The sequence below is a fragment of the Sciurus vulgaris genome (assembly GCF_902686455.1).
Source record: "Sciurus vulgaris genome assembly, chromosome: 14".
In the NCBI taxonomy this organism is placed as follows: Eukaryota; Metazoa; Chordata; class Mammalia; order Rodentia; family Sciuridae; genus Sciurus; species Sciurus vulgaris.
The window spans coordinates 62917452-62943732 of record NC_136475.1 but is presented as its reverse complement, the minus strand read 5'-3'; the positions used below and the strand labels follow the sequence as shown (position 1 = coordinate 62943732).

Genomic DNA, 26281 nt, shown 5'->3' with positions numbered 1-26281 from the left:
CAATTGAAGATATTACGAGTAGTCTGTCAGCAGTGGTGGACAGTGAAATCAAAGGTTCAAATGGCCACTTGTCCTCCATGGGGGTGACATTCACTTCCACCATCACTGCTGTTAAAACGACTCCAGTTAAATGAAACAAGCATGATCAGAAAAAAAATTAATGGCTCAGTGGTAGAGCACTTGCCTAGCATGGGTGAGGCATTGGGTTCGATCCTCAGTACCACATAAAAACATAGATAAATAAAATAAAGTTATTATGTCCATCTACAACTAAAAATAATAATAACTTAAGTATGCACAACCAAAGGTAAATTCGCCAGAAAAACTGAGCTCAAAAGACAGTGTTTTTCTAAAAAAATGAAATGGCCATAATCACTCTAGTAAAGGAGCACATGGAACATCTTTATCAGACCAGCGTACACTTTGGGATCAGAGTCAGTCCTTTCCCTTTGTCTCCTCCTTTCTGTAGCATTTAGATAGTGACTTACTGAGAAAGCAGAATCCTAGAATACAAGAATGCTTTAGCAGTTTGAATTTAAAAGTGTCTTAAATTAGTTTGAGCAATTATTCATGCAAATCTAGCTGAAATTGGTGTTAGTTTATGTTTCCCTCAAGGGCCATCTCTCTTCATCCCCAACTGGTATTTAGGTCAGCCTTAAGCACAGAAAAATATTAGTTTTTTTCCCCAAGATTTGAGGGTTAAAGGATTCCCAGTGTGTGGGTGCTTATGCCAGCTGGAGTATTAGCCTTCTGAAAGACAAAGGGTGAAGAAGGTGTCACTTGACATCCTTCCATTGTCTGAACCAGATTGAGGTATCCTTTGATTCCCTGTGGACCTCAAGGCCATTGGCGACCATCCCTCGAGACCTGCTGGTTGGATTAGTCACTCTTAGCAAGAATCCCTTTTCTTTGTGTCATATCCCTATTAAAAGGAGAAACCCTGGTTTTTCTGTACTGTGCTTACCCCCAATTATGAAGGCACTGTAGACAGGGTTTTGTGTCCTGGAGGAACTCAGTTATTGTGCTAAGGGAGAGACATGTTCACAAGGGTCATTTGCCCTGAACAAGTTTTTAAGTCCTTTTTCATATCTATACTTACGGTATCGGTTTGGAAATTTTTTGATACTTCACTTGATTGTTGCAAATATTTGATCTTACTTGCATGAGAGTTTTTGTTTGGATTGTATATGTTTTTTTTGTTTGGTGGATTTTAAAATTATCCAGAGGAAAACTGTCAGGGTTTGGAAACCTAGGGAACGGGACCCTCCTTGTGAGTGAGAGCACATGAGGGTCAAGGATGGGTTTAGGTCTCAAAAGGCACTCAAGGACTCAAAAGTTCTCAATAACCTTATCTCTGGGTCCTATTGAAACAACTGGGATTCAGAGGGGCATAAGAAACCTGTGTACATGGTTTTTGTGGCACACATGAGAGACAGAGTGGAGAGAAACAGAGACCACTTGGCTCACACTCTGGGGATCAGTGGGTCACCTCCTTCCAAAAGACCTGGATCAGACTAAGACTTTTGCCTCAGTCAGATACAACAGGTGAGGGCACCTGGCTAAGTCAGTCCGAAAGTGAAAGAAAGAAGTGGATGCTTGAACCCATATGTCGACCTGGTTTGTGTGACACAGAGATAAACTGAAGCAAAGTGTGACCACCATTCCTCCATTGGAGATTGAAGGAATTGAGCAAGCCTCCTCCAGTAAGCCTGTCACCATGCCTTTAGACCCTTGGCCTCACTAACTACTTTTATCTGGCTGACAGGTGCCCAGTATTTTTAATAGAGATTTTTCTAAAAGGAGTATAGAACTCCAGAAAAAAAAAAAAGATAGTTCTGTTGGTCCGTTTCTCTCACTCTTCCGAAGAGCTCCACGTTGAGCACCAAGAAATAAAAATCAAGTTTCTCTGCTTCAGCTGGCAGGTGAGGTCTGCACAAGCTACAGGCCTCTGTAGTCAAGAGGTGTTGCAGCTCTTCATGGTGGGCTGTGCCCTCCGGTACTGCGGCAGACCCCAGCAAGTCACTGTCAGTTTCTTCTTTCTGGATTCCTGGCTTGCAAAATTGAAAATGAAATTCGCAGACTGGATGAGTAAGTGTAAGAGTAGGATTTATTATAAGAATAGAAACAGGAACAGAACTCCTACAGTGGGAGAGCAGACTTCATAACAGGTTTTCCCTCTGGATGTGCTAGTCTAGGGGTTTGATATAGCACTTGGGTCAATGCTGTTGGTCCAAACTTATGCTAATCAGGATTTGAAAGAACCACTTATGCTAATTAGGATTTGGAAAGGCACTAATGCTATTAGTTAGCCCTGCAATCCCATTCAGCTCTGCCCACTTTGAGGTCCAGCAGATTGTGTATACTTAGAGGTTCTGAACCTGCCTTGCTGTGTGAAGTGGGCTTCTACATCATGCCCCCATACCATGCTCAGGCCTGGCCACTGTGGGGTGACAAATCAGCTGACCCTGCCTCTCCTGGGATCTAGCCCACAGCCAGCATGGTGAGCTCTGCACTATTGAGGTTCTGGTTGTGCAGGTTCTGGAAGCTCCCGGCCTGTGCTCCAGCCTATCCAGTCTATCCATCTGCTCTGCCTCTCCACTGCTCTACTGCCACTTCATGGATGGGATTATTGGGCTGGTTCTGTGGCTAGGCAGCCAGTGGTCCATGTCAATAGTATCACAGTATGATGTCTGATGGGGGAAAGGATAAGAAACCAATAAAGTTAGAAATCTTTAAAAGCCCAAATTGCTAAAACTGTTAAAATGACCAGCATTCATTTTTCTTTAGAGAACATTTTTTAGAAACTGTTTATTTCTAGGACAAAAAAATATATACCTTCAGGGCTGGGGCTGTAGCTCACTGGTAGAGTGCTTGCCTCACATGTGCAAGGCACTGGTTTCGATCCTCAGCACCACATTAAAAATAAATAAATAAAGATATTATGTTCATCTACTACTAAAAATATTTTTAAAAACATACCTTCCATTTAAACTTTCAACCAAGCTTTTGGAATTTAGGTAATTATGCAGCTTTAATGGATACTAGAAAATGCTAAGTGTTGCGTAAATCCATAACAAACAATAGAATGGAAAAACGTCAGGCAACCAGAAGGACTTCAGATGTCCAATCTTACCCTAGAGAGAGAACTAGTGGTTTTTCCAAAATTACCACAAAACTGCCTACTTTGAAAGCCTGTGGCAGAGTGGGAACGGGTTGGAATAGGGTTGGAGGATGATAATTTGGGTAGGATGAGTAATGCAACTGAAGGACACCTTTCATCTTGGACAGAAATTAAGCCCTCAACGTCTCCTTGGGCTACCATGACTTTGCAACAGCAGCAGACTTCTGATTAATGTTAGATGCATTTTCACTAAAAGAAAAATATGAATTCCCTTTCAGAAAAGTATTTTTTTAAGGTAAATCCATTATCATGCCATTAATACGTCATTGTATATTTAATCAGGAGTGCATCCTAATTATTTAAGTTGATATTTTTAAACCTCAGAGCAAATTTGTGCAATATATTTATTTTGGATCTGTTCATACAATCTGTGGGATGGAAAGTTAGGAAAAGCTCTGTACTTTTCATGATTATGCACCTTGAAGTTGAGACACTAAATTTCTCTGTCACATCCAAGAACTGAGAGCAACAAGAAAATATCATTCCCGGAAACTGCATGTCAAAATGAGAGTGACTTTCATTGGAGTGATAAGCAGAGATGATTGGTGGGTACAATAGAAATAGTTACAATATTATCTTTACAGATCTGTACTCAACAGGGTAACTTTGGATTTTAGTTATCTCTGCCTGCATAGAAAACCACCTCAAAACTTTGTGACTTTATTGATTTAGCCAGATATATTAAATATAATTTCAAAATACATATTTAAAACATGTTTATTTTATTTTATTTTATTTTTTATATATATATTTTTTATTGTAAACAAATGGGATACATGTTGTTTCTGTTTGTACATGCGTAAAGGCATACCATTTGTGTAATCATAAATTTACTTAGCGTAATGTTGTTTGATTCATTCTGTTATTTTTTCCCTTCCCCCCACCCCTCCCACCCCTCTTTTCCCTCTGTACAGTCCTTCCTTCCTTCATACTTGCCCCCCTCCCTAACCCTAACTCTAACCCTAACACTAACCCTTCCCTCCCCCCATTATGTGACATCATCCACTTATTAGCGATATCATTCGTCCTTTGGCTTTTTGAGATTGGCTTATCTCATTTAGCATGATATTCTCCAATTTCATCCATTTGCCTGCAAATGCCATAATTTTATCATTCTTTATGGCTGAGTAATATTCCATTGTATATATATACCACAGTTTCTTTATCCATTCATCAATTGAAGGACATCTAGGTTGGTTCCACAGTCTGGCTATTGTGAATTCAGCAGCTATGAACATTGATGTGGCTGTATCTCTGTAGTATGCTGATTTTAAGTCCTCTGGGTATACACCAAGGAGTGGGATAGCTGGGTCAAATGGTGGGTCCATTCCAAGTTTTCTAAGGAATCTCCACACTGCTTTCCAGAGTGGCTGCACTAATTTGCAGCCCCACCAGCAATGTATGAGTGTACCTTTCTCCCCACATCCTCGCCAACACCTTTTGTTGCTTGTATTCTTGATAATCGCCATTCTAATTGGGGTGAGATGGAATCTTAGGGTGGTTTTGATTTGCATTTCTCTTATTACTAGAGATGTTGAACATTTTTCCATATGTTTGTTGATTGCTTGTAGATCTTCTTCTGTGAAGTGTCTATTCATTTCCTTAGCCCATTTGTCGACTGGATTATTTGTATTCTTGGAGTAGAGTTTTTTGAGTTCTTTATAGATTCTGGAGATTAGTGCTCTATCTGAAGTATGATTGGCAAAGATATTCTCCCACTCTGTAGGCTCTTTCTTCGCATTGCTGATAGTTTCTTTTGCTGAGAGAAAGCTTTTTAGTTTGAATCTATCCCAGTTATTGATTCTTGTTTTTATTTCTTGTGCTATGGGAGTCCTGTTAAGGAAGTCTGATCCTAAGCCGACATGTTGAAGATCTGGACCTACTTTTTCTTCTATAATCTGCAGGGTCTCTGGTCTGATTCTGAGGTCCTTAATCCATTTTGAGTTTAGTTTTGTGCATGGTGAGAGATATGGGTTGTTTCATTCTGTTGCATATGGATTTCCAATTCTCCCAGCACCATTTGTTGAAGAGGCTATCTTTTCTCCATTTCATATTTTTGGCACCTTTGTCTAGTATTAGAAAATTGTATTTATTTGGGTTTGTGTCTGTGTCCTCTATTCTGTACCATTGATCTACCTTTCTATTTTGGTACCAATACCATGCCGTTTTTGTTACTATTGCTTTGTAGTAGAGTTGAAGATCTGGTATTGCAATACCCCCTGTTTCACTCTTCCTGTTAAGGATTGCTTTAGCTATTCTGGGTTTCTTATTCTTCCAGATGAATTTCATAATTGCTTGCTCTATTTCTGTAAGGTACGTCATTGGGATTTTAATTGGAATTGCATTGAATTTGTATAGCACTTTAGGTAGTATGGCCATTTTGACAATATTAATTCTTCCTATCCAAGAACATGGAAGATCTTTCGATCTTCTAAGGTGTTCTTTAATTTCTTTCTTTAGTGTTCTGTAGTTCTCATTGTAGAGGTCTTTCACCTCTTTTGTGAGATTGATTCCCAAGTATTTTATTTTTTTTTGAGGCTATTGTGAATGGGGTAGTTTTCCTAATTTTGCTTTCTGAAGATTCATCACTTATGTATAAAAATGCGTTGGATTTATGAGCATTGATCTTGTAACCTGCTACTTTACTGAATTCACTTATGAGTTCTAAGAGTTTTCTGGTGGAATTTCCAGGTTCCTCTAAATATATAATCATGTCATCAGTGAACAGGGATAGTGTGAGTTCTTCTTTTCCAATTCGTATCCCTTTAATTTCTTTGGTTTGTCTAATTGCTCTGGCTAGAGTTTCAAGGACGATATTGAATAGAAGTGGTGAAAGAGGGCATCCCTGCCTTGTTCCAGTTTTTAGGGGGAATGCTTTCAGTTTTTCACCATTTAGAATGATATTAGCCATGGGCTTAGCATAAATGGCCTTTACAATGTTAAGGAATGTTCCCACTATCCCTATTTTTTCTAGTGTTTTGAGCATGAAGGGGTGCTGTATTTTATCAAATGCTTTTTCTGCATCTATTGAAATAATCATGTGATTCTTGACTTTAAGTCTATTGATATGGTGAATGACATTTATTGATTTCCTGATGTTGAACCAACCTTGCATCCCTGGGATGAAACCCAGTTGATCATGGTGCACTATCTTTTTAATATGTTTTTGTATGCGATTTGCTAAAATTTTGTTGAGAATTTTTGCGTCGATGTTCATTAAGGATATTGGTCTGAAATTTTCTTTCCTTGATGAGTCTCTGTCTGGTTTAGGTATCAGGGTGATATTGGCTTCATAGAATGAGTTTGGGAGGGTTCCCTCCTCTTCTATTTTATGGAATACTTTGAGAAGTATTGAAATGAGCTCTTCTTTAAAGGTTTTGTAGAACTCGGCTGAGAACCCATCTGGTCCCGGACTTTTCTTTGTTGGTAGGCTTTTGATGACTTCTTCTATTTCAGTACTTGAAATTGCTCTATTTAAATTGTGTATGTCCTCCTCGTCCAGTTTAGGCAATTCAAATGTCTCTAGAAAACTGTTGATGTCTTCGAAATTTTCTATTTTGTTGGAGTATAGATTTTCAAAATAGCTTCTAATTATGTTTTGTATTTCAATCCTGTCTGTTGTGATATTTCCTTGTTCATTCCGAATTTTAGTGATTTGGGTTTTCTCTCATCTTCTCTTTGTTAGTGTGGCTAAAGGTTTATCAATTTTGTTTATTTTTTCAAGAACCAACTATTTATTTTGTCAATTTTTTGTATTGTTTCTTTTGTTTCAATTTCATTGATTTCAGCTCTGAGTTTAACTATTTCCTGTCTTCTACTACTTTTGGTGCTGGTCTGTTCTTTTTCTAGGGCTTTGAGCTGTAGTGTTAGGTCGTTTATTTGTTGAGTTTTACTTCTTTTATTAAATGCGCTCCATGAAATAAATCTCCCTCTAAGTACTGCTTTCATAGTGTCCCAGAGATTTTGATATGATGTTTCTTTGTTCTCATTTACCTCTAAGAATTTTTTAATTTCCTTCCTAATATCTTCTGTTATCCATTCATCATATAATAGCATATTGTTTAATCTCCAGATGTTGGAATAGTTTCTGTGTTTTACTCTTTCATTTATTTCTAACTTCAATCCATTATGATCTGATAGAATACAAGGTAGTGTCTCTATCTTCTTGTATTTGCTAACATTAGTTTTGTGGCATAATATATGGTCTATTTTAGAGAAGGATCCATGTGCTGCTGAGAAGAAAGTGTATTCACTCTTGGTTGGATGGTATATTCTATAAATGTCCGTTAAGTCTAAATTATTGATTGTGTTATTGAGATCTATGGTTTCTTTGTTCAATTTTTGTCTGGAAGATCTGTCCAGTGGTGAGAGAGGCGTGTTAAAATCACCTAGTATTATTTTGTTATGGTCTATTTGGTTTCTGAAATTGAGAAGGATTTGTTTGACATACATGGATGAGCCACTGTTTGGGGCATAGATGTTTATGATTGTTATATCTTGCTGATTTATGCTTCCCTTAAGCAGTATGAAATGACCTTCTTTATCCCTTCTGACTAACTTTGGCTTGAAGTCCAGATTATCTGAAATGAGGATGGATACTCCAGCATTTTTGCTGAGTCCATGTGCATGGTATGTTTTTCCCCATCCTTTCACCTTTAGTCTATGGGTATCTTTTTCTATGAGGTGAGTCTCTTGCAGGCAACATATTGTTGGATCTTTCTTTTTAATCCAATCTGCCAGTCTATGTCTTTTGATTGATGAATTCAGGCCATTAACATTCAGGGTTATTATTGAGATATGATTTGGTTTCCCGGTCATTTGGTTCATTTTTTAAATTTTATTTATTTATTTATTTATTTGACACGACTTGGTTCCTCCTTTATTTGACAAGTCCTTTAGGATAATTCCTCCCTTTGCTGATTTACTTCTTTGTTTTTCATCTCTTCCTCATGGAATATTTCGCTGAGAATGTTCTGTAATGCTGGCTTTCTTTTTGTAAATTCTTTTAGCTTTTGTTTATCATGGAAGAATTTTATTTCATCATCAAATTTGAAGGTAAGTTTTGCTGGGTATAAGATTCTTGGTTGGCATCCGTTTTCTTTCAGGGCTTGAAAAATGTTGTTCCAGGCCCTTCTAGCTTTTAGGGTCTGGATTGAAAAATCTGCTGATATCCATATTGGTTTCCCCCTGAATGTAATTTGGTTCTTTTCTCTCACAGCCTTTAAGATTCTGTCTTTATTTTGTATGTTAGGTATTTTCATTATAATGTGCCTTGGTGTGGGTCTGTTGTAATTTTGTGTATTTGGAGTCCTATAAGCCTCTTGAACTTGATTTTCCATTTCATTCTTCAGATTTGGGAAATTTTCTGATATTATTTCATTGAAGAGATTGTTCATTCCTTTGGTTTGTTTCTCTAAGCCTTCCTCAATCCCAATAATTCTTAAATTTGGCCTTTTCATGATATCCCATAGTTCTTGTAGATTCTGTTCATGATTTCTTACCATCTTCTCTGTTTGTTCAACTTTGTTTTCAAGGTTAAATATTTTGTCTTCAATGTCTGAGGTTCTGTCTTCCAGGTGTTCTATCCTACTGGATATGCTTTCTATGGAGTTCTTAATTTGGTTTATTGTTTCCTTCATGTCAAGGATTTCTGTTTGTTTTTTTTTTCAATATCTCTAACTCTTTATTGAAATGATCTTTTGCTTCCTGTATTTGCTCTTTTAACTGTCGATTGGTGTGATCATTCAATGCCTGCATTTGTTCTTTCATCTCATTGTTTGCTTCCCTGATCATTTTAATTATGTACATTCTGAACTCCTTTTCTGTCATTTCTTCTGCCATGCTGTCATTGGGTTTTATTGATGTAACATCTAGATTTGTTTGCGGCATTTTCTTTCCTTGTTTTCTCATGTTGTTCAGGTATCAGTGGACCGCTGAGATATTGCAGATTTCCTCCACTGACTTACAATATCCCTGAAGATTTCTATATATCCCCTTTAGCCTTCAGTAGGCTGAAGTCTTGGAGGAAGTTGATAGTGCGGTGCTCCACAAGGAAGCTGCCTCTGTAGGAGTGGTGGCCTTCTGGTGGGGTATATTCCCTGCTAGTGGGCAGAGGTGCCTCCACTTGTTGACCAATGGTCATCCAAAGGGTAACTAGGCTGTGGGCTGAGGCAAGGCCTGTTTGGGCCTGTGTCTCTGGTTTTACCATCCTTGTGGGGAAACCTCACCCGGCAGGGAAGACTCACACGGTGGGGAGGTCTCGCTGGTCAGTTCCCCTCCTAGAGGTACCCCTCAATTTACAGCTACCGCCTGGGCTAGGCTGCCTTCCTCTGCAAAGTTCCCAGGGGCCCGGCCCTACATCCTGGGCCTGGGAGCCTCACCCTTCGCAGATGAATCTCCTTAGGCTGCCCCTCCCCAGAGAATCTGCCCGCAGTCCTGGAACCTTTGCTCCGCCCCAAGCGTGTCTCTATGAGGCTCTTCCACCAAGAAGCCTCCTAGATCCTGGGACCCTGCTCTGCACCTAATCGCCTGGCTATGTAGCCCCTCCTCTGAGCAGCCACCTGGGGCCCCATACAATCGCTCTTAGTCCCAGAGACCCACTGCACGCCTCTTCCTCTAGACAGCTGCCCAATATTCCAGTGCGGTCACTAGGAGTCCAAGCAACTCACTGCGTGTCTCCTCCTCCCACCAACCACCCGTAGCCCTGGGCAGTCACTCCGAGTCGAAGTGACCCGCCCCGTTCCTCCTCCTCCTCCAGGTAACCCCCCGGGTGTTCAGGAGCTGTCACTCTGAGTGGCTCTGAATCCACGTGACCCGCTGCATGCCTCCTCTGGGCAGCCACCCAGAGCTCTGGTGCGGCAACTCGAGACCAAGAGACCCACCGCGCTCCTCCTTCAGGCAGGCCCCTGTGTTCAGGAGTGGTCGCTTTAAGTCCAAACAACTCACCAATCGCTTCCTCCTCTGAGCAGCCGCCTGGAGCTCTAATGCAGTCACTGTGAGTCCAAAAGACCCGCTGCGTTCCTCCTCCTCCTCCTCCTCCTACTCCTCAGGGCAGGCCCCGGTGTTCAGAAGTGGTCTGAGTCCAAACAGCTCACCGCGTCACTCCTCCTCTGGCAACTGCCAGTAGCTCTGGTATAGTCACTCCGAATCCAAGCGGCCACGCTCCTCCTCCTCCTCCTCAGGGCAGGCCCCGGTGTTCTGAGTCCACACAGCTCTCCTCGCCGCTCCTACCCCGGGCAGCCACCGGAGCCCCAGTGGTTGCTCCGAGTCCCAGCGCTGTGCTGAGCGGCCTCCTCTACGATGCTCCCAGTTGTCCGCGTTCACTGCTGCAGCGGGGGGGAGGGGTGTCTCACCGGCAGTTCTACTTCACAAAGTTCCCTGCGTTCCGGGACGACTGCCCCATCTGGGACGCCTCCCCAGTGGGAGAGACTCACCCGGCTGCTTTGAGTTGGTCCCACGTCTCTCATATCTCCTCTTTTGAATCCTGAGTCCTGGAGCAACATGAAATGCAGCCACCCTCTAGGCCGCCATCTTGAAAACCAGATCATTAAAACATGTTTATTTTAAAACATCATGTTCTACATGATAAATATATAATTTTATCAATTAAAAAGGACTTTAAAACAGCAATCATTTTCTTTGTTCACAATGCTGTTGGTGATTCTTTCTTTGGCATTGAATGGAGTCATTCGTATGACTGCGTTCAGTTGGCAAATCAGCTGGAGGATGGGCTAACTGGGGTTGCTCGGACAGCTGGGTCTGAGACGTCCAGGATGATTTCACTCATATCCTTACGCCTCAGCTGGAAGTGGTAGAACAGGTACTGTCCAAGATCTACCTGCCCCAACCCCTTCGGTCTCTCCAGCAAAGCAGCCAGATCGTTTTTTCATGCTGATTCAAGGATCTAGGAAAGAACAGGTGCAAGCAGTATATATCTTCAGGCCCAGCCCCAGAAGCTACATCACATTCTAATACTTGGAGTCAGTCACTGGACAACACAGTGTTAAGCAAAGAAGAAATATTTTCCATCTCTTGAAGGGGGAAATCACATGATGTTAAGCATCTTGGTGTGTACTTCTTGCCATATGCATTTTTTTTAGAACATCTCTATCTAAATCTTTTGCCCATTTTTAAAATGGAGTTGTTTGCATTCTTACTATTAAGTTGTAAAAAATCTTTATCTATCTTGGTTACAAGTCCTTTATCTCAAGTGTTTTGTACATATTTCCCCAGTTTATGCCTTGCATTTTCATATTCTCAAATGTTGGAAAACAATATTTAAAAATTTTAGGAAATACATTTTATCAACTTTTTCTTTTATGGTTCATGCTTTTAGTCTATTTTCTAAGAAAGCTTTACCTAATCCTAAGTTACAAAGATTTTTTCCCTCTGTGGAGGATAGACTTTGAAGATGATATGTTAGTAGGTAAAGTTCATTTTTTCATGTGATGTCTGTTCCAGTACCACTTGTTGAAAAGACTACCTTTTCTCCTCTTATCTGTTTATACCTGCCAGCATGACTGTACTCAGAGAGATGGACAATAATAAGCACTGATATGGAAAAATATGGAAAAATTGGAGCCCTTATACATTGGTGGTGGGAATGTAAAATGGGGGAGCCACTCTGGAAAATAGTTTGACATTTCATCAAGAAGTTATTTATAGAGTTTTACTAAGACCTAATCATATTACTCTTAGGTACATGTCCAAGAGAATTGAACATATATGTCTGCACAAAACCGTACATGAATGGTCATAGCATTATTATTTGTAATGGCCGGAATGGCCCATTCTTACTATCAGCTGGGGAATGGATAAACAAAATCGTGTATATCCATATTGTAGAATATCATTCAAACATAAAAAAATGAAGTACTGATATGTGCTAAAAATGGAAGAACCTTGAAAACTATGCTAAGTGAAAGAATTCAGACACAGAAAATCACATATCATATGATTTTATTCATATACAGAATAAGTAATTCCAAAGAAACTGAAATAATGCATCATGTGCCTGAAAATATTTATGTAGAGTAATTTTCTTCAAGGCATATTTTAGTAAAAACTTCTGTTGTTAAAAAGCAAGAGAACAACACTACAGTATGTAGGCAAAAACAAATCCATGACTTTTACATCATAAGGGGAATAAAATTATAATGTTACACTGATAGCTTATTCTCATGCTTTTATGCCATGAGAAGATAGAATACATATTTTAGATATCAAGGAAAGAACATGTGATCCAAGGATTTTATGTCCTGCAAAACTGACTCTCAAGTATAAAGAATACAGAAAGCAGCTGTTAGCATGAAAGAAGTCAGAAAATATCTTTACCAGGAAATCCCCTTAAAAAATTTAAAGAATGAGGTTCAGATAACCAAAATAACTAGAGATTATAGCATACAATGGTGATATATATGTTATGACAATGAAGATAGAATAAACCAATAACAAAAAAGGACTAGGGATATGGCTCAGTGGTAGAGTACTTACTGAGCATGTGCAAGACCCTGGTTTGATCCCCAGCACTGAAAAAAAAAATCTTTTTTTTGAGATGGGGTCTCACTATGTTATCCCAAGCTGACCTTCAATTCAATTTTTGCCTCAGTTTCCTGAGTAACTGGGACTACAGATGTGTGCCATGGGGCTGGCTATATTAGACGGTATATGTTAAGGCAGATTTCTGAACTATTCTGATCCGTTAATCCATTATGTCTGTTTTATGCAAATGTATTGTCTTGATTACTATTGCTACATAATACATTTTGATATCAGTTATTATATCTTCTAATTTTGTTCTTTAAGCTCTTTTGTCTATTTCTATATAAATTTTGGAATCTGATTAATTTATGCAAAAACCCTGCTAGAATTTTGACTGGGATTAGATGGAATCTTTAGGTCAAACTAGGGAAAACTGAAATTTTAATAATATTGACTCTTCTCTTCAAACTCTCCGTTTATTTAGGTCTCCTTATCAATATTTTGTGGTTTTCAGTTTACAAATATTTCACACATTTTATTAGTTATGCCTCTAAGTAGTTTGTGGTTTTGAGGCTATTTTAAATGGTAGTGTTTTAAATTCCAATTTCAACTGTTTATTTTTTTATATAGAAATATAATAGATTTTTATTGACCTTATATCCTATAACCTTACTACACTCATTTATTTATTTTAGTAAAACTGATTTTGTAGATTATTTGGTATTTTCCATGTAGAAAATCATGTCATCTTTAAATAACTGTTGTTCATTTCTTTTTTTCCGTCTATGCCTTTCAAATTTTTTTCTTGACTATTATCTGGCCACCAGTAAAATGTTGAGTGTAAGTGGTAAGAGAACATTGTTATGAGAGAAAGCATTTATCTTTTGCTATTAAGCATGATCTTAATTATAGATTTTCATAGATGTCTTTTGTTGAGTTTCAGAAGTTCCTTATATTCTTATTTTAAGAGATTTTTATTGTGAATGGATGTTGAATTTTGTCAGATAATTTTTCTCCATTTACTGAAATTATCATATGGGTTTTTTGTCTTTTGTCTTTTGACATGGTGAATTACATTGATTGCTTTTTCAAAATTTGAAGTAACGTTTCATTTCTAGGAAAAACCCCACTTGGTCATGGTGTACTGAGTATTGTATATATTTGGTTTGGATTTGCTGATATTTTAAGATTTTTGCTTCTATATTCACAATAATATTGGTCTGATGGTTGGTTTTGGCAAAACTAGCTTTATAAATTGTATTGGGAAGCATTCCTTCTTCTTATGTTCTGAAAGAATATTTTTGTTGAGTGTGTATTCATTCCACCATAAATCTTAGGTAGAATTCATTAGCGAAGCCATCTGGTCCTGATTTTCCTTTGTAGACAGATTTTAATTACAAATATATTTCTTTTATGGATTTTGGGCTATTAAGCTAACATTTCCTCTTGAATGAGCTTTGGCATTTTATATCTTTAAAAGAGTTTGCCCGTTTTACCCAAGTTGACCAATTCATTGTTGTTCATAATATTCTATTGTTATGCCATTAGTTTCTGTGGGGTCTATATTGATGTCCCCATTTATATTGCTGATATTTATAATTTGTATCTTTCTTTTTTGCTTTATCAGTATAGTTGGAGATTTATCAATTGTATTGATCTTTTTAAAGATCCAGCTGTTGGGTTTACCAGTTTTTCTCTTTTTTCTGTTTTTAATTTTGTTGATTTCTCCTCTAATATTTCTTAAATCTGTAATTTCTGTTATCCTTAAGGTTTAATTTGCTCTAAGTAGTTACTTTAGTTTGCTCAGACTCTTGCATCCCAGTGTATGCCCTTGCTTTTCATCCCTGCAGCTGATCTCACAAGGGTCACTAATGACCTCCTAATTATCAATGGCATCATCCCAGTTGTCATTTAGTTAGATGCTACTTCAATATTTGAGACTTTTTTTCTATGTACATTCATTTGTATCCTACTTCCAGAAGGTGTCTGAGAACTTTCTCTTCATTTTCTATTTGCTCTGAGTGAGCAGAATTACTTTTGTCTGACAATGGGCTACTGTTTTCAATGCAAATTTCTAACATCTTTATCTTTTTCATCCTTCCTCAATTCCATAAAACTCCCACTAGTTCCTCATCATGTAATGGTACAGATGCTTTACCCACATTCCTATCACCCAAATGTAGTCAACTCCTTAGTATATATCATCCTATAAAAAGACACACATGCCTTTTTTTCCAACAAGAATGAGATTAAAACATTAATCATTGCTTTGTAAACTTTCCCCCATATATCACCTACATATATCATCATTCTATATATCATGTACATTTTTCTTTGACTATGTCATTATTTACTTTTATATGTATGTATATATGTATATTTATAACTTTTTGGAGAGATTTCCAAATATATAGCAGTAAGAATATTATGATAGACCCTCATCTATGTTACTATCAGCTTTAATGGTTATCAACTCAGGACCAATCCTGTTTCTCCTGTATACTGATCCACTTCTCCCCTCTGCCTAAGTATATATGTACATATGTAAAGATTGTATGGTATTTGAGGATGTGCCATTATTTATATATTTAGAAAATCCTGTTTTTAGATACTTCTGATTTTTATTCTTCCCCCTTTTTAATTTTTAAATTTATTTGATTATCGATTTATTTTTTGCAGAACTGGGAATTAAACCCAGAGCCCTATTACCCCTGAGCTCCACCCCTAACCTTGTGACTTTTATTCTTATCTTTCAAATTATAACACTACAAATCCCACTACCAAATTTTGAATAAATGAGGTATCAATAACTTTCTTATATCACTTTTACATGATTTCTTATTTTTATTCTCACAACATTCTTTAAGGTAGTTAGAATATGTTATATTATCCCCACTTTATATACAAAAATTTGGGAAACTTGGTAAATAGTACAGTAAGAACTAAAACCCAGATTTTTTGAATCTTGTTTGTTAATTTTAAACTAAGCCATCCTAACTTAAACACAATTATTTATGAAAGTAATATATGTATATGGTAGAATAAACTGCTTTAAAACTTTCTATATAAATATTAATTGGATACGTATTAAGTATCAGATACTGTGCTGGATGCTTTCCTGTTTATTCTTCATATAAATACTGTAAAACAAGTATTATCTAATTTTACATCCAAGGGATGGAGACTAGACAAGTTAAATGGCTTTCTTATCATTACAACACTAATAAATCTGGGTTCTAATTTAGATCCTCTTGCCCCCAAGTTCATTGCTCTTTCCACTTTCTCCTATATTAATATTTAAAGGACTATGCCCTTTTTCTTAAAAAAGCACAAGTGGCTTTTTCAACATGGGCTTTTAATAAACTGCTTGTATTCAAAGACATACAGATAATTTTCATGCCTAGCAACAGATTTATTTGTAACCTTGCATAACCACGTTCTTTGAATTGCTGTGTGTTGTGCATTTGTGTGTGTGTAAATTCTAATAATGGAAAAATTTCAATAAGATTCTTGATACTAAGCTTAAAACTTTTAGAATTTTGTCGACTGGTATGTGCAAAGTGTGGTGTCCCAGAGGATTTAAAGGGTATCACCCATGAATCATTTCTAGCAACCTACAATATACTTAGGGAAATTTTACAAAGTAGGAAGCCAGTGCTATAGAAGCAGAAATATTTGACAGTGATAAAGACAATGCTATTCTTCACATATGCATGGTACTTTATAGATAACTGTGAGAACTTTGTCATTTCATCAATACTTTGTAATATACTGAATACCTCCTATGTATAAAGATCTGTTTTAGGTATATAATAGTGAAGCAATTAGACTTCTGCCCCTCCTGCTATCACTAGAAATGAAATACTTCAGAAGAAGAAATCAGACAAAATATTTTCATAGTTCTTTTAAGAAACTATTCATTTTCTTTCCATTAGCAAAGTTTGACAAAACTTATTATTAGCAAACTTTTGTGGATTTTTCTGTTTCTCCTGGAAACCCCAACAATATACACAAATCAGTTAAGGCTCCAGAAGTATAAAAATTCCTCTGAAAATAGAAGGTAGTTATAGGGTAGAGGTGACAAATATCAGCATATTGCCAGTAGTGGAAGAATGTGGTCTTGGCATGTGTCTGTTGGTAAGTTTTTGGTTTAAAGAATATCCTAGAAACATCCAAGAGACATAATAATGTCTCTTGTCCAGTTGTTTCTATATGGTACCTAATAATAAGTCAGTAAAGTGCTTTTAAGCAACAATACTTGCCCATTAGACATTTGATGTATTTTCAAAAAATTAAAGATCCAGAGAATGTATTTGGGAAATATCTATTTACATATCCAGATATTTAAAAACTTCTTCCAGAATTTAGATCCCCGGAATAAACTGCCTTTAGAAAAGTGCTGGCATGTGGACAGTTAAATTGCCATATGTGGTGACAATGGATGCTCTACATTTGTATTACCAATAGAAATATTAGGTAAACTGCACAAATAATCTTTTTCTAATGGCCAAATGAATAAAATGGAAAAGAAACAGATTGTTAATTTTAATAGTATATTTTATTTAATAAAACATATCCAAAATATTTCAACAAGGAGTTAATATAATAAAACTTTCTCATATTTTTAATTTCTTTGTGCTGTTTCCTCAAAATACATTGAATGATGTGTGTATATTATGCTTATATTACACCTTAATTTGGACCAGCCACATTTTGAGTGCCCTTGGACAGTACAGTTCTATTATTTGCCAGCCCTCAGTCATTTTGTGAACCACTTGGAGGCAAGAAAAGCCATGTATCATTGAAATGATGTCCAAATGCCCTGAGGAGGTACACACCATACTTTATTCCTTCCATCTTTTCAGGAGTCAATCCATTAAAAGTAATAGCCATATCTGAACAGCAGCCTTTTACTACTTGGTGAGGGTTATTAAGCACTGACTCTTGAATAGGATGCATGCATGCTTGGTTTTGTATTAAACACATCTCTTCCTTCGGAATCCTCTGCATTTTCTGCAAGAACGCCTGCAAATTTCAGGCAGATTGCCAGTCGCTTATTGAAAGATGAATTCCAAATCAGACCATAGTTGATTAATCTGGTAATGCTCCTCATGGACTCTCTCCTTAAGACAATTCCTCCTTCCACAGTCACGTATTCGAGGTCTCCCGATACAGTGGTGTGGCCCTGACAGAAAGGTTGTGATGCATCCCTTGTCAGCAAAAGGTATTTTAAATTTTCGTGGTCGGAAATGCAAGAAAGTACCAGTTGTAGTTGTCGCTATACTTTTCAAAGACGTATCCACTTGTCATTTGTTTTTGTATGGAACAAACGATCCGTTCTAGTGCCGTAGCGCTCTGCTTAGTCACAGCGTTTGGGCCAGGTCTTTTTTAGTACAGTCCCAAAACTCTTATCTTCGGATTCCCCAAGGATGATGCAAAAAATACGAATACTTTTGAGCTTCAAGCGCGTCGCTTTTGGAATGTTCAATCTTTTCTGCCAGGTGGGCCAAGATGATGGTGCTCCTGGTGTTCAATTTGACCTCGAAGTCGAATGTGGATTTGGTTAAACATAATTATTAAAGCAGGAAATGCTCCAGTCAACTTGCTCTGAAAAAACGACGTCCCAGCAGCAGACACCATCTTCCAGGCGTTGACCCTGCGTGGCAGCCTGGGGTCGGGTCCCGGCGGCCCCCGCGGCGCGCAGCTGCGGCGGCCTGGGGTTGGGCCCCTCTAGCTGCGGGAGGCCGCTTCTCGGTGGTGTGGGGAGCTGGCGGGGTCGGGCCGTGAGTCCCGAGCGCTCCGCGGGATTTGGGTCGCAGTAGCGGAGAACTGGAGGAGCACCCAGAGTTCTGGGCTGCCCAGCTCCCAGCCAACAAGAAAAGTGAAAATGAGAGCAGGCTTGCCACCGATGGCTCTGAAGTTGGCCAGACTTCAACACTGAGAACAAAGAATTTGAAATTGAGTTCCGCTTGTGTACTCAACACTTGGCACACATCTCTCATGTTAATTAGATTGGGTTCTTTATAAGGCTTTTTAAATCTTACTTACAATATTCATTTTAATGTGTGTGGGTGTTTAGTCAGAGCCTCTTTACTATTTGCATTAATCTATAAGAATGAAAACTCCCCAGAGTCTTGACTTAAACATATCACCTATGGAATTTATGAGAAGACATCTCTTCCCTGATATTATTGCTACTATTTGGTCAAAACATCAAATATGACATTTGAAGTCTTACTTTTCTCTTATGTTTACTGTTCTTAATATGGTTTGACCAGTCTGTTGGTCTCTATCTAGTCTTCCCCATGTACCCTCCTGTGGCATATTTACACTGTATCAAAACTTTGGCATTTTGTTTGATCAATTTTTAAATATGCAAGGATCCTGAATTGTAATTGTATGCCATTTATATACAGTGAATATTATACTTTAAATATTCTTTACCAAATTGATAGCATTGAGACATTTTTGCAAAATCCTTTTGCAAAAAGGAAACATGAATTTTTATATTTTATTTTCCCCCTCATTTTACAGATGCAGCAGCTTGAGAGACAAGTTATTGATGCTGAACGTCAAGCAGAGAAAGCTTTTCAACAGGTAGAGTATAATTTTTTTCCTGCGTCTATCCACATAAAGGTTGTTTTGCCCAAAATAGAAGGCTAGTTTTGTCAATCCTCTGAGACATTGTATCATTTTTTTACTGTTATTGAACTCGATCCACAAAGTGGAGAATCTAACCCTGTTTTGTCCACTAACAAATTTCAAAAGGAAAAGAGGCCTTGATTACAAAAATCTGTCTTCTGAGAAATCAAATGTGACTTTTATGGTAATCCTAATCATACTTAAGTGTTATATGTTTATAACAGTTTTTTAGTAATAAAGAGTTGGAAATCTCATGAATGCCTTATTATAGAGGAAAATAAGTGAACTTTATCAACACCATGAGATATTAAACAATCATTAAAAATAGTTGTTACCAAGGATATGTAAAAATGCTTAGAATTATAACAGGAAAACATTCAAAATTGTAAAACTCCCTAAATATTTGTGGGTAAAAAAGTTAAGTTGAAGAGTATTTTTTTAAAAAAAGACTGAGAGGAAACACCCTTTTAACAGAAGTTTGTTTGAATTGTGGAATTAGGAATAATTTTTTCTATATTTTCTAGTTTTTTAAAATATGCTTTCTAGTATTTTAAAATTATTTTTAATGATGTTTTGATAAGTAACTTAAACCTTTCTGGTCCTTGCCAGCAGTAAAATGAGCAGTTGAGCGGGCACAGAAAGGCTTAAAATATCTAATGACCCTAAATCAGCAGCTTCTCATTTTATGAAAATATCTCTCTCATATTTAGTTGAATCAAGAATTTCCAAAAGCTTAAATACAAAAATTCTTTCTTCCAAGAAGTTGTATATTAAATTTCTTACACTTCCTCTAAGTTTGTTAGGTTTTTTTTTCTACCAAATCTCATTTCTACCTGAAATATTTAATTTTACTCAATAGAGGCCTAATTTTTTCTAAGTAAGCTAATCTAACTTAATTCTTGATTTTCTTTATTGTACTTGAAAAGAAATCTTTAAACTTTATTATGCAAAACTTTAGCCATATCTAAGAGTAGGGAAAGCAATGTAATGAACTCCCATGTCCAACTTCAACAATTAGTTAACTCATGGCTTGTTTATATCGCTACCTACTTTTTCCTTCCACCCACCTCCGTACTGGATTATTTTGAAGGAATCCCACACATCATGTAATTGTATGAGTGAAATTTCAGCAACTAATCTAAAAGTAAATGCTCTTAAAAAATCAACAACAGTACCATCATCATGTCAGCAAACTTGCCAATAATTCCTTACTACATTGGTCAGTATTCATATTTTCCCAACGTTTCATAATTGCTCCTATCTTTATTTTTTAATTGAGATAAAATTCACGTAAAATAAAATCTACCATTTCAAAGTGAACAATTCAGAGTGTTGTGTAATTACCATTTCTATCTAATTTCAAAATATTTCCATCAACTCAAAAGGAAATCTTGTGCCCATTAAACCTTTATTCTCATTCCCCCCCTCCCTGCCTCAAGGCCTGGAAACAACCAATCTACTTTCTGTAGATTGGTTGAATCTATGAATCTACCTATTCTGGATATTTTTTATGGATGGATTCATATAAAATGTGATATTTTGTGTCTTGCTTCTATCCTTTAACAGGATATTTTTGAAATTCATTCATGTTGTAGAAAGCATATCATGATTTCGACCTACATCTGTTGATGGACATTGGGTTTTTTCCCATCTTTTGGCTATTGTGACTAGTACTGCCGTGAACATGCACATACTAGTATTTGTCAAGTACCTGTTTTTGATTCTTTTATTTATATACATTTTTCTTGTTTTTAATAGTTGATTTGTTCAAATCAGTATCACATTTGATTGTTAAACTCTCTATAGGGTTTCCTACCCTTTCTTTACCCTTTCTTTTCTCTTTCAATTTATTCGTTGAAAAACATGGGTTAATTTGTCTTCTAAAGCTTTCTGCATTCTGAATTTTTTGATTGCATAGTTATTTATTGTGTTCCTCTACCTCTGTATCTCCTGTAAAATATAGTTAGGTCCTAAAATTTTGATTCCCTTCCCTCCTCTTCACCCTCTTCATCCTCTTCCTCATCTTGTTCCTCATCCTCCACTTCTTTGCTCCTTCTGTTCCTCTTCCTCCTTTTCTTCTTTCTCTTCTTTTCCTCTTCCTCTTCTTCCTTCCCTCCTCCCTCTCCTAAGTCTATTTTTTAGGTGATATTGTGTACTTCTGTCAGGAGGTATATAATGTATAACAAACTCTTTTGAGATATTAGCAGCCATTCATGATCCTACTTTATCGGTTATTTCAGAAGGGAGGTAATTACTTTTTAAAAAATAGACTTTATCTTTTAGAGAAGTTTTAGATTTATAGCAAGATTGAGTGGAAAGTACAGAGTTTTTGAGTACCCTCTTCCCTACTACACACATACTCCAGTCTTCCCCCACATCAACATCCCACACCAGGGTGGTACATACATCACTATCATCCAAAGTTCATAGTTTGTATTAGTGTTCATGCAGTGCTTTGACAAATGCATGATATTTATCTACCATATTATTATCGTATAGAATAATTTCACTGCCTAAAATTTTCCTACTTTCAACCTAATCATACTTTCCTGCTCCCAAGTCCCTAGAAATCACTGATATTTTTACCTCTCCATAGTTTTGCCTTTTCCAGAACATCATATAGTTAGAACCATACAGCAAATAACCTGTTCATATTGACTTTTTTCACTTAGTAATATGCATTAAGGTGCCTCCATGACTTTTCATGGCTTGATAGCTCATTTCTTTTTAGTGCTGAATAAAATTACATTGTACAAATTACTACATGTTATTTATTGCTGTTGCTTTTTACAAATTAAGACATAATGAATATAACAAAGCATTCTACCATTAGATCAACTTATAGAGCATTTTATCATCCCATTCTCTTGTTCTCCTTTCTTTCTCAGGCAGCAACCCTGTTTTACCAAAGGTAACCAGTATTCTCACATCTATCACCATGGGTTAGTTTGACTGTTCTTGATGTATGTACTTTCTGGTGTACTGGCTTCTTCTTCTTTTCTTCTCATTCTCCTCCTCCTCCTCCTCCTCCTCCTCCTCCTCCTCCTTCTTCTCCTTCTCTGTCTCCTTCTTCTTCTTCTTTTTCTCCTTCCTTCTTCTTTCTTCCTCCTCCTTCTTCTCCTCCTCCTCCTCCCCCCTCTTTTTGTGGTGCTGAGGATCAAACCCAGGGCCTTGCACATGCTAGACAGGTGCCCTGCTTCTGAACTGTATCCCCCACCCTATAGTGACTTCTTTTGCTCAACATTGTGTCTATAAAAGTCATTCATGTTAATGTAATTTTATTATTGCTGAATAGTATTTTATTGTGCCTATTCCTCACTTTTAACCATTTATTTGTTGATGTACATATGGTTCCTTTTTAGTTTGTGGCTCTTATGAATAAGGTTACTGTGAAAACATATGTGTACTTGTATTTTGGTGGATATGTGTTCTTAGTTCTCTTGGGTGTACACCTAGGAGTAGAATTGCTGGGTTGGCATATCTTTAGTAGGCATTGGCAAATAGTTTTTCAAAGTGAATGTGCTGGCAGTGTATGAGAATTCCAGTTGCTCCACCTCTTTCCAACATTTGGCATTGTTGTTCTTTTTAATTTTAGTCATTCTGGCCAAGTTAATGTTGAAAAGTTTGCTAATCTAAGTTCTCCTCATTGGCTTAACAAATATGTATACACAAAACATCCCATTTCCGTCATTTTAATCTGCCTTGATTAGACTTTATCTTTTGACATCTAATAACGATCCCTGCCTAGAAAAATAAACAGATTTTTCATATTGCCCTGTTTCTCCTACCAAGATAAGAGAAGATGAATGTAGACTATAATATAAAAGAAAGCCAATCCAAGATAATGGTAAATGGTCCCCATAAAAATGTGCACTGGGCAAATTTCAAGATTAATTTTAACTTCTGGCAGAGTTTCTAGAGTACAGTTATTCCCATTCTCATATGATGATATTTTAAACACATGGAATTAAAGTCCAATGTTTGTATTCTTTTCCTCTTTCTTCTTGGTTTTTTTTTTTTGAAAGAGGAATGAAGAAAGGGGAGGGATAAGGGACCAGAGATTGTCAAGGTAAATTCTGTACAAAGAAAAATAAAGATAATTTATGTTCTCTGCTTTGGGGATAGACTTAAATTGTTAACTGAGTTTAAATCCAGCCTCTACCATTTATTTGACTGGAACAGTTTCTTAATTTGATTCTTTGTTTTGTCACTCATAAAAAAGAGCTAACTCATATTGGCAGAGCTGATAGCCTCTGTATTGGGTACAGGTTTATAACATGGTGATTAAGAGCGTAGGCTCTGAAGTCAAACTGCCTGGTTCAAAATCTGCCTCCATCTTTTACCACTTCTTTGACTTGGGCCTCAGCTTCCTTTCTGTAAAATGTAGTACAATCTATGCCTGTCTCATAGGATTTTGTGGAAATCGAATAGGTTGCTATGAGTAAAGTACTTGGAATGTTTCCTGACATAGAAGTGCTGTGTAAGTGTAAGCTATTATGAAAATTGAAGCTTAATTTAAGGAAAGTGCCTGGCATGCTGTCAGCCTGCAACAAATGGTTGTGGTGGTAAAGTACTATTAGGCATGGTAAAGACCTATGCTGTGCCTGTTTTTAAGTATTCTTTAGTTGACTGTACTGACTACTGATATCCACACTTATACTATAGTGACACAATAATAATAAAATCATAAAAGGTTACTCAAACTCTATGAGTAACTTTTACTCTATATTAAATATCTTTATCTTATTCTGCAATGGTAGAGTGAGCCATGTATGTATATTCCTGTTTAGCCCCATGGTTGCAGTGTACATTTGTCAGTTTGTCTCTCTCTCTTTCATACCTCCCTCTCCTTTACTTTTTGATTTTGACCTTTCCTAGTGGCATCTCTCTTTACCTCCGCACCCATGGTTGTCTCTATATGTCTCCCTGACTGTTCTACCCTATCATCCCTTGCCTTCCTGTTTCTTCTTTGCTTGCTCACATTATAGGAAAAGAAAAAAAAAAAGAGTAATTGAAGATTGTTTTGTCTTGCCTTTTTAAAATCGGAAATTCTTTTTTTAAATACTTTTTTATTAAAATCTTTTTAATTTTTACAGGCTGCATTTTGATTCACTATACACAAAAGGGGTAAAATTTTGATTTCTGTGGTTGTACACAATGTGAATTCACACCATTCATGTAATCACACATATACATAGGATAATACTGTTGTGTTTTATTCTACTATCTTTCTGTCCTCCACCCCTTCCACCTCATTTTCCTCTACACCTTCCAGAGTTTCTTCATTCTTCTCTTCCCCCTGCCACCCGTCTTGTTATATATTGTCATGCACTTATCAGAGAAAACATTTGGGCTTTGGTTTTTTGGGTTTGGCCTATTTCACTTAGCATGGTATTTTCCAACATCATTCATTTACCAGAAAATGCCATAATTTTATTCTTCTTTATGGCTGAGTAATATTCCATTGTGTATATGTACCACAGTTTCTTTATTCATTCGTCAATTGAAGGGCATCTAGGTTGGTTCCACAATCTACCTATTGTAAATTGAGCTGCTATCAACGTTGATGTGGCTGCATCACTGTAGTATGCTGATTTTCAGTCCTTTGGGTATAAACCAAGGAGTGGGATAGCAGGGTTCAGTGGTGGGTCCATTCCAAGTTTTCTGAGGAATTTCCATACTGCTTTCCAGAGTGGCTGCACCAATTTGCAACTCCACTAGAAATGTAAAAGTGTGCCTTTTCCCCCACATCCACACCAACACTTATTATTACTTATCTTCTTGATAATAGCCATTCTAATTGGAGTTAGATGAAATCTTAGGGTGGTTTTAATTTGCATTTCTCTAATTACTAGGGATGATGAGCACTTTTTCATGTATTTGTTGATCACCTGTATATTTTCTTCTGTGAAGTGTCTGCCCATTTCCTTAGCCCATTTATTGATTGGGTTCTTTGTATTTTGGGTGTAAAATTTTTTAAGTTCTTTGTAAACTTTGGAAATGAGTGCTCTGTTTGAAGTGTGTGTGGAAAAGATTTTCTCCCACTCTGTAGGCTCTCTTTTCACATTATTGATTGTTTCCTGTGCTGAGAAAAAGCTTTTTAGTTTGAATCTATCCCATTTATTGATTCTTGCTTTTATTTCTTGCACTATGGGGGTCTTGTTAAGGAAGTACGGTCCTAAGCCAATGTGATGGAGATTGGGGTCTACTTTTTCTTCTATTTGGTGTAGGGTCTCAGGTCTAATTCCTAGATCCTTGATCTATTTTGAGTTTTGTACAAGGTGAGAGATAGGGATTAAATTTCATTTTACTGCATATGGATTTCCAGTTTTGCCAGCACCATTTGTTGAAGAGGCTATCTTTTCTCTTTTGTAAGTTTTTGGCACCTTTGTCTAATATGAGATGACTGTATTCATGTGAGTATGTTTTTGTATCTTCTATCCTGTACCATTGGTCTACCTGTCTATTTGGGTGCCAGTTCCATGCTGTTTTTGTTACTATTGCTCTATGTTACTATAGTAGAGTTTAAGGTCTGGTATTCTGATACTTCCTGCATCACTCTTCCTGCCCAGGATTGCTTTGGCTATTCTGGATCTTTTGTTCTTCCAGAAAAATTTCATGATTGCTTTCTCTATTTCTGTGAGAAATGTCATAGGGATTTTAATTGGAATTGCGTTAAATCTGTGTAGCACCTTTGGAAGTATGGCCATTTTGATAATATTAATTCTGCCTATCCAAGAACATGGGAGATCTTTCCATCTTCTAAGGTCTTCTTCAATGTCTTTCTTTAATGTTTTGAGTTTTCATTGTAGAGATCTTTCACCTCTTTGGTTAGATTGATACCCAAGTATTTTATTATTTTGAGGCTATTATGAATGGAGTTGTTTTCCTCATTTCCCTTTCAGATCTCTTATGTATAAAAATGCTTTAGATTTATGCGTGTTGATTTTATATCCTGCTATTTTGCTGAATTCATTA

At 37.0% G+C, this 26281-nt stretch overlaps 2 protein-coding genes across 2 annotated transcripts in view; one reads left to right on the top strand and one right to left on the bottom strand.

Annotated features, from left to right (window-relative positions):
• PLEKHH2 (pleckstrin homology, MyTH4 and FERM domain containing H2) overlaps positions 1-26281 on the top strand; it is a 145936-nt gene that overhangs the window by 19343 nt on the left and 100312 nt on the right. The window contains 1 exon segment of the mRNA XM_079109757.1: positions 19196-19258. Within this exon segment, the coding sequence (XP_078965883.1) occupies positions 19196-19258 (63 nt within the window).
• On the bottom strand, positions 16538-18781 carry C1GALT1C1L (C1GALT1 specific chaperone 1 like). Its single transcript, XM_079109784.1, is given in 6 exon segments — positions 16538-17627; positions 17629-17902; positions 17905-17959; positions 17964-18020; positions 18024-18148; positions 18151-18781. Coding segments are annotated over 6 exon segments (873 nt in total). The 5' UTR covers positions 18302-18781; the 3' UTR covers positions 16538-17416.